Consider the following 15574-nt stretch of genomic DNA (forward strand, 5'->3'; position numbering starts at 1 on the left):
GTAGGTCCTTGAAGAGATCAAAGTTACAAACCTTGAAGACGTTGTAAAGTCCAGGGTTGCAACCCTACTTCTTGGCTTCCATCTTCCACATGAGATCCTGAACTCCACCATCTCATGGTCGCTGCAACCCAGGCTGCCCCCAACCAGACCTTCCTTGTTAGTAAGAACAAGGTCCAGAAGCACACCTCTCCTTGTCAGCTCCTCCACCACCTGTGTCAGGAAGTTATCCTCCATGCATTGCAGGAACCTCTTGGACTGCGTGTGCCTGGCCGTGTTGCTTTTCCAACAAATGTCAGGGTGACTGAAGTCCCCCACAAGAACCAGGGCCTGAGATCTTGAGGCTACTCTGAGTTGCCTGTAGAAGGTCTCATCCACCTCCTCATCCTGATCAGGCAGGCAGCCTATAGTAAACACCCACAACAATGTCACCTGTGTTAGCGCATCCCTTAGTTTTCACCCATAAGCTCTCCACTCATTCATCATCCATGTCTAGATGGAGCTGGATACATTATAGTTGCTCTCACATAAATAGCAACCCTGCCACCCCACCTTGCTGGCCTGTCTTTCCTAAAGACCCATCCATGACAGTGTTCCAATCATACGAGTTGTCCCCCCATGTCTCTGTGATCGCAATGAGATCGTGGCACTGTGACTGCAGGCAGGTCTCTATTTCTTCCTGTTTATTCCCCATGCTGCATGCATTGGTATACAAACACGTAAGAGAGGAGAAGGGATAAGTCTTCATGAGTTATCTTGAAATTAGTGAGTTAAATCATGGCTGCCAGTTGTTTCATATGATTACTAACTCATGCATGTAATTGCCACCTAACAACTACCTTGAGAGTAAATTTTGTTGTACATCATGTTCTTTTAATCTCTTCAGCTGATTACTTCTCAATCGCCTGCTACACTTAAGATTCTTCCAAAAGAAGGTAGAGATCCAATTTAAAGACACTTGATGTCGTCAGTTGTCTGTAAAACTCTACTCAAAACCATTTTAAACATCTGTTCTTTTGATCAAATTGTTTTCAACTTTGTCTTTTGCACTGAGTAATCTACACATAGTAGATTAACACAACAACTTTGGGAACATAAGTATCACTTTATCTTAATGAATTCCATGTTCTGGTCTTTCAGACCTGACCTCCGGCTTAGGATAGCTGCACTTCTTGGATCTTTTCTTCACTGGCTTGCTTGTAACTTCACAGATGTAAGCAATCTTGCTATGAGGTTGTTCATTACTATTATCTTTGGATAAATAAAGATATTTTCCTAATGGATGCAAATGGTTCTCAGTATGCAACATTTTCTATTTCAGGATATTTAATTTTAGATCATAATTCTGACCATCTTCTCAAATTTTATTTTGATTCTCTCCACATTTAATATTCACACAGTAACAATTTCCACAAACATAAGTTTCCACAGCCACTATCTTTCTAGTGATGATGGCATGGATGACCATCATGGTAGATTTTGCATTGATATATCTGAATATAAGTGATTTACTTACAACAGCTCATGAGTTTTGTCCTTACTTCTTCTAAAGTAAGGTACATGTGTCCAGTTCTGGGCCCCACAGTTCAAGAAGGAAAGGGAACTCCTTGAGAGAGTCCAGCGCAGAGCCACGAAGATGATTAAGGGAGTGGAGCATCTCCCTTATGAGGAAAGGCTGAGGGAGCTGGGTCTCTTTAGCTTGGAGAAGAGGAGACTGAGGGGAGACCTCATTAATGTTTATAAATATGTTAAGGGCAAATGTCATGAGGATGGAGCCAGGCTCTTCTCAGTGATGCCCAATGATAGGACAAGGAGCAATGGGTGTGAGCTGGAACACAGGAGGTTCCACTTAAACTTGAGAAAAAACTACTTTACAGTGAGGGTGACAGAGCAGTGGAACAGGCTGCCCAGGGAGGTTGTGGAGTCTCCTTCTCTGGAGACATTCAAGACCCGCCTGGACGCCTTCCTGTGTAATCTCGTTTAGGTTCCTGCTAAACGGGGGGGAGGATTGGACTAGATGATCTTTTGAGGTCCCTTCCAATCCCCATCATTCTGTGATTCTGTGATACATTCTGTCCCATATGCTGCTGATCCACCCCTGACAGCTTCACTGACTTCCAAGAAGCCTCTCCTTTTTCAATTGCTATTGCCTTGCTCTTTGGACAGCTTTTTCACCATGGACATACTGCAGTACTTCTGGTGATGCTCAGTGTGATGCATTTTACTCATACTTGAGTTTTCCATGATCTCCAGAAGTGGAATCTAATTGTGGATTCTGGCAGCTGTCCGAAGGATGTTCTCTCAATTTATGGCCTGAGGGGACACTTCATTGACATCTGGAACTTCTGAAGTTCATAGCAGAATTTCCAGTGTATATTATACATACGCCATGGTTTTTGGAAGTATGTCCACTATTTTTTCACACTCATTGATATGTTCTGTTGATCAGGCACAATTAAAATCTGCTAAAACCTGTATATTTTATAAACTGCAGATAAAATGATTAGTATCAGATAAACAGGAATACTAGCAGTGGATTTATGAACAAAACTGGGATCTTGATTTTAGCAACTCGATAAGCCATACGAATAAATAACCCTGTCAAAATGAATGTTTGCCACCTCAGATTATACTAGCTACCACAGCAGCTCAAGGACAAAAATCTTAAGATGTGTTCATAGATCTGATGAAAACAAGGATGTTTCACTCAATAGAATGCATCATAAAATGAGATAGAGAAGTCACTTAGAAGTCAGATCAGTTACATGACTTCTGAAGATGAGACTCTGCATTTGGCTGCCTCCATGTGAGGTAATTAGAAGACTCCACGATGTTTAAATCGCCTTTAGTATCTTCCCTTTGCTATAACCACCTCACATAAACTCTTGTCTAAAATAAACATCCTTTCAGATTGCAAAAAAGTAAAAAAAGCCCTAAATGGCTTTGAAAGGAAAGGAAGGAATTAATCTCACCAAAACTGTGCAACAAAGGGAACAAAGATATTATTGTTCTATGAGAGAGGACTATCGCCACAGAGTGCAATGAGAAAGGAGGAGAACAAAGAAATGTTACTTACTGCAATTCAAATCTAGCTTTCCTCCTCATCCATGGGGAAGTGAGAAATGGAAGAAAATGTGCAACAGCTGGAAAGGATAAAAATATCAGGAGATGCAACAAAGTAAAACATTCCCCCAGATGAACAGGTTTCCCTTTGATCAAACAAAAAAAGATTTGAAATGTGTCTGTTTTAAACAGAACAGAAAATGAGAGTATGGAATACATAGCTGTAATGGATAAGGAGTGAGATGAAAGGCCTGAGATGAATCTCAATTGGTATGAAGTGCTCCAGGTTTTTTTCCTAATCTTGTACAACTTCTGCACAACTAGGTAATTACTTACCTCCTGAGTCTATCCCATTACGCAGTCTTAATGTATTAATAATGCTGCTAATTTTTTCAACAGCAGCCCTATCTACATCCTAGCAGTAAGTAAAGAATGCTATTTTATTATTAATAGTTATTTTGGTAGTAATGCTAATAAAAAATGAAATATGCCATTGACCATCAACAACAATAACCTGTCTTAGTGAAAAAGCTCATGATCTAGACAGTAGTTATTAAATCATATATACAAGCTTAACTATATGTATAGCTGCTGTATTCTCAGTTTCTTCATAAAAAGCCCTTGCTTAAATATTGTTCCTTCACTGTCTGCACATGTCCTTTTGACCTCTGAACCAGGCAGTATAAATGGAGGGCACTGGGCACAAATAAATCTTGTATTAATCTAAATCATAAAAATAAGAGCACTATTATCAACAAAACCCACAATCACATATAAAAAAAGAACAAGTAAATGCTGTTAATCCCTCTATGAGGCAAGAAATTACAGGAATCTCTCTAGGATATTTTCCTAAAGGCTCACATTTTTATTTGTTTATTGCAGCCCCTGTTAATTGATAAATTTTACATTTGCATCACCTGCCATTTCCAGGTAGGCATGTCTCAGTACTCATCTCCCCCAAACAAGCCACCTCACCACCCAATAACATAGTGAACAGGTGAGGATCCAGCACAGATCCCTGCAAAACTCCACCAGTAACCTGCGTCCATTATGAGGACACGTGCCAGGATTCTCTAATTTGTGGCATAGCTGGGATTTAATTATGCAAGGTAAGGTATTTCACTACCTTTTTTATTTTCTTAGTCCCTAGAAGCTTATTCTAGTTAAAAACCAGAGAATGAACACTGGCCATCACAGCATTTTATTCTGTTATTAAAGATGACAGGACAGAGGAATCCCTCATGGTAATGTTAAAGTTTCTGGTATATCAATGACAAAATGAGAAGTACCACAAACCTCAAAGGTAATTTCCTCAAAAAGGAAAGCAAGCAGAGGAGAAGGAGCACAAGAATCGTCTGACATCCAGGCAGATAGGAACATTTTTACCACGAAATCTTTGTCATCCATCCTCCCATATGAATGACACAAAGTATGATGGGCTGGTACACGCATCAGGTTCAGTGGAACTTGTGGATACAGTTATTGAAAAGAGAAAGCATAACAGCATCTGGCTATTTATTGTTCAGGTCGTTTCAGTGCAGATTTGTCATCTGCTTTAAAAGTATTTCAGGTGATTGACAAGATGCAGAATGCAACAAAAACAAGTCAGGAATTTTCTAGTCTGCAAAATTTTATTAAGCAACAGCTGGACAACTCTTACAACTCCAAATCATCAAGGAAAAATAGGGCAATCAGTCCATCTCTCAATCATGTAGACAGTAAAGAATTTGGACAAACCACATTTTTAAAGGGAAACCAACAATGCTTTCTAGGCACCTCCTGCAAAAACTATTACACAAGATACATAAAAGGAGAGGCAGATCAGGGTAGTTTTTAAGTACAATGGAAACCACGTATACCATGGTATACTAAGGGGAAAAAAAAAAAAGAAAACTTGAGATTCCAAAAAATATATTTAAAAAATAGTATAGGTATGTAAAAGTACACAAAATGTGTACCAAATTTTCAAAAGCCTTAAGAAAAAACATGCTGGGCTTGCTAGCTTAAGAATGCATGCACCTGCATGACTATCTGCTCATTAAAATAAAAAAAAAAAAAAAAAAAAAAATCCAAAATCATATTCAAAGTTGTAGTACCAAAGTAATGCATTTATAAATAAATGCAACTCCCCTTCTTTTTCAGGAAACACTACAGTGCCTTTTCAATCAAATGCATCCCCATGCTATTCCACAACACCATATATTTTATCTACAACAAACAACGAGATCTTGAAGAGACATACCCTTCCCCAACACACAACACACAAAAAGAAAAAGAAACAGCAAATGCAGAAACAGTTAAATGAAAGGAAACCAAAGGCAAAGCATGTATCAAGCAAACAAAAGAAACAAAGGGAAAATTAAAAAAGTTCTGAACAAATAGCTTGAAACAACACAGGCAGGAATTACAAACTGAGCATTATTCCAACGAAATACTTGAAACTCAGGTGTCTGCACACTGTTGACAAATCTTTCTCTTATTATGACTTTAATATTTATCCGTATCTTAAACCATCTACTTGGCCAGTAAGATAAACATTCCACACATAGACAACATTTGTTAGGATCCAGAATTGCTGAGTCAGATCATGTTTTTATATTTGTAATAATCTAAACTGGAGGGCAAGGATTAAGAATAACCTGGCAGGCTTTAACATCAGACCATCTAATTCTTTCATTGAACACTCGGGACAGGTAAGTATGTGGTGTTTTCATTTATTTAATTTTAAGTCTCTCAAAATCATGTTGTTTTGATCCTGCAGTCAGCTCTGGGTCAGCAAACCTGGGCACTTGCATAAGTGCTCCACAACAATCAATTTGACTTAAAGCACAAATTTCTCATTATAGATCCATTTGCAAAATCACAAGTTGAAGGGTAAAGTTTTTAATTTTCTTAGCAAGAATTGCTTCACTGAATCCTATTTCATCCTTTTATTTGGTTAATTGCTTTTGTCTTAAAAATCTCATTTTCTAGATGCAGCAACAATCAAACTGCCCTAAGAAATTATCTCCTGATACATCCTCAGGGATATCAGGCAACACGCAAAGCTGAGTCTTAATCTTAAAACTTATCTGCAGGATTTTTTTAGAAGAAAATTAAATAAATCATCCATATAGCTCACTGTTCACAAGGAGTAATTAATCTTATTCCTTCGAGAATGGTGCATGTAAATCCCAATCCTGCAAAGAGGACCTGTGATGCCTACCTGCAGACTATGCCTGAGGGTAGTAGGACTCTAAACTGGAATTTGCTGATGGAGGATTGTGCTTGCCTTGAAGGTGAAGGGACTCAAAAATGAAAAAATTTCCCTACCAGAATTTTTCCATTTTTGTCACCAGTATGATAACATCCCATTTTTAATGGGAAAACCACGATGCCAATCTCTAAATAACATAAACAGCTTGCTCTCTTATGATGGAATCCTAGGAATGGGAATAAAAGGCAAAAATCTGAATGACTACTTTGTGCCTAGGATTTCACTTCTAGCATTCCTCAGGGGGATTACACAGAACCATCAATATAGTTGCTGGCTAATGCTTTATAATTTTCTCAAGTGGATATATGTGCCATATAAGTCATTCTTACTTTATAATCACATTGTAATGGGAAAGTACACTTCGGGTTGGGTTCTACTCTTATGTACCTTGGTGTAACCATGGAGTGAGGCTAGAAGTTGGCCCTCTGTCAGCATGCCACACAGGTTGACTCATCTGTTACTAATCTCCAAGTCAGATTTACTGGTCTGGAGCCGTTTGGGCTCTGCAGAAATGTGCGATTTCCAAACCACTGCTCTGGGAAACACATTCTTAAAAGCTAGTGAAAACCTACTCTGTCTTCTCTCCCCTTTCACCCAATTAAATCAGTTTTTGCATGTGTTGCTCTCTTCATATGAGGATTTAAACTGTCTCTGACAGATAACAGGGCACAAAGGTAACATAGGATCACACACATCAGGCTGAAAAAAGCAAATGCACAGAAAATGTCTGATGCAACCATCAGGCAAGCTCACAAATCTGTCTGGAATCTCTGAGAGAACCCTAAAAAGACATAAAGGAAAGCCTGGACCTATGGGAAGTCTAGGCTCAAGGCTTCAGCAAGGTCTTTGTTTGACACCTGTACACCTTCCTGCATCTTCCTAAAAACAATGGAACAAAACTGGAGAGAGAAATGTGGAACTGTTTTACTCGTGGTTGCACAACAGAAAGTTTATCTAACTGAGATGAACCCGTGTGCGGAGTTACCGATATTCAGGCAGCCCATGGCACATGTTACCGCCACCTCTGGAACTGAGTGCAAAATTATTAACGTGATAATTCCTTCTTTTCTTTTTCCTCTTTCACCCCCCTCCTTCTCATCGTTTCTTAAGAGCGTTGCAGAAACATGATATTGCAGACACATGATATTCTTGCTGTTTTAAGCTAAAACTTACCACTCCATGCATGGTGCACTTCATACAAGGCTTTAAGGATCAATTTTTAGACTCTGTTAGGAGTTACATTTTGAGGATATCAGCCATATTTTTCCAAAAGAATCAGCTTCTCTGTTGCATCCCTTTGCAACTCCAGTGGAGCAGATTCTGATGTCAAATGGCCCTCATAGCCACCGTGGAACTTGGCCTTTTCCTGCCCAAAGCTGCTGCAGCCCAAACCCTGCGGCAGCTGCGTGCCGCTCTTGAAGCAGACCTAGAAGGACAAGAGGAGGAACCCCTGCTCCACCAGGTCTCCCATAGAGCATCCTGAAGAGGCAAAGCTGCTGCAGCCAGCATCGGGGCTCATCTCCATCAGCTCTGTGCAGCGCTAGCTCAGATATCAGAAGCACTGTGGCTGTGTTGGAATCAGCTGAGCCCAGCTGAAGAAGGAGCGTTACTAGTCTGAGCAGAGGACAATGCATCTACTGCTACACTAACTTTTGTGCCTCAGGTAGCTCAGTCCAAGCTAGTTCGCTTCTGTCTCTGCACAGCACCGAATTACACCATTGCCAACTCTACTAAACTACGCGATGAACTCCTTACAAACCGAGCCTATATTGTTACACCCGCTTTTTATCACATACGCCACCTTATTTTTTGCCTCAAGAAAAAACACTGTACTAAGAAGATGGAAAGCAAATCAAGCTCCGTACTTTTAAAACCACTCCCAACCGAAATATATAGTTAGAAACACAGGAGGAAAAACATGGAGAAGGACAGATTTCTGCCGGTCCCAAAGAAGTCATCTACACTCCTCTGTCGCCTACACAGTCCTCCACAGCAAACTCACTGCATTCAGCTGCCAAAAAAATATTTTTGCCTGCCTGCATTATGAAATTTTGCATATTATCCAGCAAAAACAGGTCTTTCTATATGGATTTTAACTTGTTGCAGCAAAACATACTGCTAGCAAACAATTACTTACAAAGATGCTCTTTGAATATAAATAAGAAAGTGTGTATAACTCACTGATATATAGTAATAAAATAATCCCTAAATCACTTATTACATTATGCAAGATAAATAATCTGTCTTTTGGACATTAACAGGAAATCTGCATTAAATTATATTAAAAAAACCACTCAAAACTCCCTCAAAAAAAATCAACCCAACAAAAACCCCATAAAACCCCTAGACTGTCACAATTATTGCACAACTAAAAAAAAGCTTTGGAAAAAACATACTTAACTACTGGAAATTACTGTATGTATAAAAGAACTAGATATTTTTGAACACTTTGCTACATTCTTCCTAGAAGAACTTGGTTATCTACAGAAAACCTGGGTTTTACTAATGGAATATAAAATGTAACATCTATCTTTTGGCTGAATGCAATAGCAATATTCAGGATTTAAGGGATTATTTGGGGGAAAGGTGGCTTTTAAATTTGTTTCCTATATTGTATCTCAATGAAAAATAAAACAACTGTCACTCTCCCTTGTTCTTTGTATAATTTAGGATCCAGTTGCACACTCAGACATTTACATAATTCCCATTCCTTTCATTAAAATTATATATATTTGAAAGAATTTTCTTTCTCTAATATTGGGTATTCTTTACACCATTAACATCCTCAATTAAAAGCACTCAAATTATTTTCAAAAAGATAAAATATTACCTAATCCTATAGCATTTTCTGACAAGTAAATGGGAAGGATGCTGGAAATTTGATTTATTTTCCTAATTTATGGTAATTATCCCTTGTGCTTTGCTGGGGCAGAAACCAAGTCTCTTCTATGCGAAGGCACTTTGCACGTGCCATCAGAAGGACGCAATCATGTCCTGGGCCAATGAAACCAAATTTCTGACTCTGTTACTTGTTGTATTTGGTTTCATTTCTTGGTTCTCCATTAGCATAAAGCTGCTGATAATCTGAAAACTTTGGCAATGAACCAAGTGAAGAGGAATACTGTTCCCTGGAAGGTTAAAGAAACTGCATGCAGAAGTCCTTCTATTTAGATTGGATTTTGTTCAGAAAAAAATATTGTTTCCACATAATAAGAATTTTGGCTTAAAACTACAGGTGACATTCTTTGCAGCTGAAGATTTCTAACATGTGACTGAGCGGCCCTTTCCTCAACAAGCAAGCAAGTGAGCCATGGTCTGTTTCTTCTCTCACGATGTTCAGCGTGTGCCAGTTACACTCTAATTAGGGGGTGAGTGGTTAGCACAGACCTTAGGGCAGGTGAGGACTCTCAGACAACTTTCCTCCTTGTGTACTGGAATCAGTGGACTGAGAATTCAACCTCCTGTTTGTACAGCATGTAACTCAATACAGACAAAGGGTTTAATAGTGCTTCCTCCACAAAAATCCAAGGGAAACACTTCCATTGATTTTAAAGGGACCAGAACCAAACCCATTTTGGTTGCTCTGTTCCACACACATTATACAAACAGGCACTCAAACCGCTGAATAAATCATGGATGTGAGAAAGAACACAAATGGGCACAGACAATTGATGGAAATTCAAGAAAATTAATTAATTAAAGCAAACAACGATCTGCTAGATGCCAAGGGGAATGTTGTGCCTGACCACTCCCATACGCAAGCAGAAGCTGCTGAGCTTTGGGATAATACAGGCACGGTATCATCTACTTCCCCCTCTCCTTCCTTCCTACCTCTGCTTCCTCTCTCCAAGGAGACCATCTTGAAAGTGGTTTTTCCTGGTCTCACCCTGCAGTACATTGCATACATTACCTGTGGGAGACCTGCCTTGTTACCTCCTTTGGCACCTCTCCGAAACGCCTCCCTGTCTGGCATTACTCCCTCTGTGCTGTACAGCTCTAGAAGCCTCAGCAGAGCAGAAGTTCTAAACTCACTGCATGTTGGTAACTTCTACTACAGCAGTCATATGTGATGTGTTCCTCTAGAATAAATCAAGCGCAAGACACATCTGCCATACCATTAGGATTAAAGAAAAGCAAAGAGAGAAAATCACGCCTGTTCATCTTAAGTTATACAGAGTTTTTCAAGTAAGAAGTTAAACTGCGGATGAAAGACAAAGACAAGGACAAAGCAGCCATTGACACCTCAGCTAACATATCTTTCTCAGTGTGCCTTTCATTTCAAAGGAGTAATTTCTGAAGGAAATCTACAGTTACGTTTTGTCATCTAATGTCCAAATAATTACATTAATAGTTTTGGGTTTTGTGTATTACTGGGGAAACCACTTGCATATAAAAACATATTCCATAGCAAAATGCAGGCAAGTAGGGAAGAGAGAAAGCAAATAAATATGCACGCAAGACGTGGACAACACATAAACTCTTCTGTAAAAACAACCCTTCTGAAATGCTCAACAGGTCTGCATGTCCACGAGAAAGAACTGCAAACAGAGAGTCATGCTACAGTTATTAAGCCTTCCTCTAAAACACTCCGTGTAAACTTTGGCTTCCTGCTCTTATCTGGAGCATTATATTCCCAAACCACAGTCACGAAGACTACTCAAGTAGCAAGGTGATAGAAGGGATGATTCTGTCCAATTTTTCCTTCCTCTTTCAACTCATTTGCTCTCCAGCCAGCCATGATGTTGTTTCCTGTAATGAAATTGCCTTCCTGATGAAATTGCTTCCTGTAATGACTTGCTATACTCTGTCTCCTTCCTAATTCAAGCACTGATACACTGTTGCAGAACCCGAATCACACAGATTGCTAAGAAGACTGAATACACTGGGCCTTCTCATTCACTTGAAAGACTTTGTTTGTAAAGTGTAAACACATTTAAATGAGGAGCATCTAACAGGCATGGCCTCAGAGGTACATCTGGTCACACTGTACCTCGTCCAGCTACAGGCCAAATCAGACAATACCGCTGATCAATATGAGCAAAGAAGCAACGCTCATGATGATTTCCTCTCCTGTTTTCTGTCACCTCCTGAAAGACGTTTATCCCCAATAACAAAAGAAGCAATGCTCGTAATTATTTCCTCCTCAATCTTCTGTCACCTACTGAAAGATGTTTATCCCCAATAACAGCACACAAACCAAGCAGATATCAGCTTCTTTGATACAGTGGATTTTTTAAACCGCCCATTGGTAACAATTGTTTCTCTTCTGAATGATACATCATTATTTATAAATTAAACATTGACCTATGTAAGCCTCCTTGGAACTTGTGGTGCTCAGTTATTATCAGAGATCAGAGAAGAGACACGTGTCTTCAAGTATTATAGCTTCTTTTTTTTTGCTGCTATCACTGATGTAGTAGTAGTAGTAGTACAAACTGGACCAGAAAAAAAGTTATGTTCCCTGTTTTAAAAAAACACAGCATGATATAAGGCAGTCTATCAAAAAGAGCAGTCTTTTTAATCCCCCTATGGGCTTACATCAGCTACTGTAGCAAACACAGCAGAACCACCACAACAAGCCAAAAGCCACACTTCTCCACGTAACACTGAATGGCTCTCAACCCTTCACTCTTTCTGAGACCCAGCACAACGCTTAAAAAGAAAAAAAAACACCTGAAAACAAACAAACAAACAAACAAACAAAACAGAAAACAGCCCCCCACCCTCCACCCCATGACTGATTAGAGTTAATGCCCTTCTGTTGGGCACCAAGAGACTTTTCCAGTTTTACTGCCTTCTTTGCTCCCAGGCACCTCTGCACACCTAAAGCAGGCTGCCCTGACATTTTCCGGTTTGGACTTTATGAGAAGGTGAACATTTTCCTCTCTCCAGTCTCTGCTTGTTCATTTGAGGCGTTGAGTCACATTAGCCAGAGCAACAGCAAAGGCTTGCACTGCAGAAAATGGATACTGAAAGTCCAAAATGTAAGCATTGCCATCAATCCTTCCAAACTGCATTACCTGGGAAGCAGGGGAAGAGCAGAAGGGAAGAAAAAAGGAGAACAAGGTCAGAAAAAGTGAATCAAGAAAAGGAACCAGAGAAGCACAAAAGTGAAATATTTTTGTTCGTTTGTAAGAACACCTCACACCTCCTGAGCTAATATGAATGAGGCTTCTCACAGAATGAAGTATGATGCCAAAGAAGAGTAAGAGCACTATACTATTTGCCTGTATAGAGTTTGTAGCTGCAATATTTGACTCTACAGAGTAAACTGAGCTTTAAAACATGCTAGATTGTATACAGCATTGGTGTACGTACATTGTCACCAATTATTTCAGCAGATGTGGGTTACACCAGCATCATGCCTCCTGCAGGGGAATCTTCCCTTGGAGAGATCCTATCATCAGGAAAACAGATTTTGTTTTCAGAGAAAGCAGCTTTCAGGGAAGGGGAATAACCAATCTCCTGACTCTAGCACTTCATAGCCTGTAAGCTGTATGTGCTTGGCAGTTGTTTTCCTTTGCATAAACTTCACCAGCACATATTTACACTGAGAATGAATTAGCAAAGGGGCAGTGAGAGCTGTCTGAAATTTAAAGCAAGGTTTGCATGGTTGTTTGTTGTTCTTCCGCAGGGAATACCTGAAGTTTGGCCTATTGTTACTGCTTTTTTGTTTGCTTCATCAGAAGCCCAGACTGTGTTTGCCCTACAGTGAAGATCCCTGAGCTAAAACAGGGGCTGCCTGTGCAACCCCAGTCAGGCTTTGCTCCACCACCACCAAAACCTACAGCTGGGTGATTCTGCGCAGCTGTCTACAGGCACATGTCCACAGCCATTTAAACGGAGAAGAATGAGGTACAAATGGCTCTGATCACCACCTTTTTAATGAGCTGTTGTCACAGACAAACAAAACCAAGAGACTACCCCGGTCATGCACGCTGGATATTTAAGACATCACACTCCCAAGCTAAATCAGAGGGACTTGAGAGGCCTGATGTCTTTAATACATCAAAAGTGAGTTACAGAGAAGGGACAGCTGAACAAGGAAATAAATATGCGTCTCCTGAGTCTCAGTCCAGTGTCCTGCTGTTTGGTACCACTTAATAGCCTGGGTTTGGTGTAGTAACATCCCACTCAGGCCAAGGTGAGAGAGCCTAAAATTAAATGCTTTGATTCTCTGAACTATCCACAGACCCTTCTACCCACAGGGAGTTCAAAAGAGGCCCAGGAGCACTTTGTTCTGGGGAGTGTTGGTGCCTCCCTCCTCTTGCATCAAGAACCAGCCCCAGAGGCCTGGTAACCCACAAGGGGACATTCTGGCATGGAGGGAACCTAACTGCCTGCCCATTGTCTCTGCCTGAGCTATCTGCTGACTGGCTAACCTTTGTGGGCATCGCAAGAAGGGAGCAGCGTTCACTCAGCTAGCTACCATGCACAACCACTGACAGCAACTGTTGTGTTTACTACAAAACTCACCTCCCTTCAGCAGTGAGAGCCAGTGAGACCAAAGGAGGCCCTTATTCCCGTGTCCGAGTGGAGTAGGACCAAACGTATCTTGTACATTTACTTCACAACTGAACGTCACCCTCCTTTCTGAATCTATACCTTTGACAGCTGTTTTTGACAAACCAGGTGGCAAAGCTTTTTATCAGGGAGCAGCTAACGAGCTGAAGCCACTCAGCTGTGTGAGAGGCAGAGCTTATTTCTGGTACAGCTTTCCCACCTCCCACCCCAGCCCGCACGCGTTGCCCTCTCCTACCTGTCGTCCTTCCAGCTCAATCTGGAAGTTTTTTGCTGACTCCTGGGTCACTCGCCCTCCAAAGTCCAGTTGGTAGACTTGTGTTGCCTCATTCCACAGTGGCTGCTTGTTGGCCATGACATACACAAAACCCTGGCTCCCCAGCCTCCCATCCTCCTTCTCACTGGCCTTCCGGCACTTGAATTCATCCAGCTCACTGGCTGTCCTCAAACTCCTTTTGGTTTTCCAGCCCTTTTTGCTGCCCTGGCTCTGGTTCATCAGTTCATCTCCACTGATAAAAAGCTCTGGCTCGCTCTCTGAACTGTCCTGAAACTCATTTGTCTTGTTTAGCTTCTTGGACTTCATCTGGTCTTTCTGGCTCTTTACTTTCTTCTTCTCCCTCCCCAGCCGAGGGCTGGATATCAGCGAATTGAAGTCGGTCAGTGTCCTTGCCTCCTTTTTGACCTTGCCCTCGGTGATAGCCTGCACATTTCCTTCCTCGGCTCGACTGTCCAGGCGCTTCCGGCTCTTCTTGCCAAATTTGTCTGTCCTTTGAGGAACGGGACTTTCCGTCAAGGAGAGCACCTCCTGGAAGGTGTCTGCCGTCTCCACCATCACCTCTGTGCCCACGTGGCCCTGCAGCTCTGCTGGTGGGGGAGACATCACCGGCTTCTCCACCACGAGGAGCGGCTTGGGGGGCAACGTGCCCTGGGGGTTCTGTACAGGTGGGCAAGTGCTGTAGGAGCTCCACGGGTGCAAGGCGATCGGTGGCAGCTGTAAACTAGAGCAGGCGCTGCTTCCCGGGTACATGGGTGGCAAAGGGCAATAGGAGAGGTTGGGTGGATAACCTGGCTGAAGCATGACCGTGGACTCCTGCTGCGCAAACTGCGTTGGGGACAGAGCTTCTTTGGGGGAGCAGGGGGGCTGCATTCCCTGAAGGGGAGCGGCATTGTAGCTTCCTGGGTAAGGTACTCCAACCCCATAACTTGTCTGGAAAGTGGCAGTGGGACTGGTTGGAGATTTGGGGGAAACAAATGGCACTCGAGACATATCCAGATGTTGAGCTTGACCAATGATGAGAGGAGTAGGTTTTAGAGGGTTGGGCACTGAGCTCTGAGATGTCCTTTCCTGAGGAACCCATATCTCTTCACTCACCACAGGGTCCCACTGGTACGGTGGTGGCCGTTTTACACAGAGGGCAGGCTCCGTCAAGGCCACGGGTACGTGCCGTATTGATTTCTCCACCGGGCAGTGCTGAGAAACGGCCTCATCCTCCGTGAAGGCGGAGTTGATATAATCCGCTCGGTCACGGGAATTGTCAGGCGGGCTCAGCAAGCTGTAGGAGGACTGGGAGGCCAGAGGAGAAGTACTGACAGAGTGAGCGATGACGGAGCTGTGCTGGGAGCCACTCCCCGTGCTCAGATCAGGTCTCATGCCACCAATACTGGAAGTGCTGCTACTAGCGTTGGCATTAGCGATGTTGGCCACACCACCTGCGCTCGCACTGCTGCCGCCGCCGC

The 15574-nt window shown here is 41.9% G+C and overlaps 1 protein-coding gene across 1 annotated transcript in view; it reads right to left on the reverse strand.

The window, feature by feature from the left end:
• Positions 1-11707: 11707 nt before the first annotated feature.
• The window catches only part of LOC104526406 (tubby-related protein 4-like), a gene marked incomplete at its 5' end in the record, with an annotated part of 4215 nt that continues 348 nt past the window's right edge, over positions 11708-15574 (reverse strand). The window contains 2 exon segments of the mRNA XM_029085421.1: positions 11708-12336; positions 14076-15574. The exon segment at positions 14076-15574 is cut by the window's right edge and continues 118 nt beyond it. Coding sequence (XP_028941254.1) covers positions 12220-12336; positions 14076-15574 — 1616 coding nt within the window.

This window comes from Antrostomus carolinensis, unplaced genomic scaffold (genome assembly GCF_000700745.2).
Source record: "Antrostomus carolinensis isolate BGI_N321 unplaced genomic scaffold, ASM70074v2 scaffold12606, whole genome shotgun sequence".
Taxonomy (NCBI): Eukaryota; Metazoa; Chordata; class Aves; order Caprimulgiformes; family Caprimulgidae; genus Antrostomus; species Antrostomus carolinensis.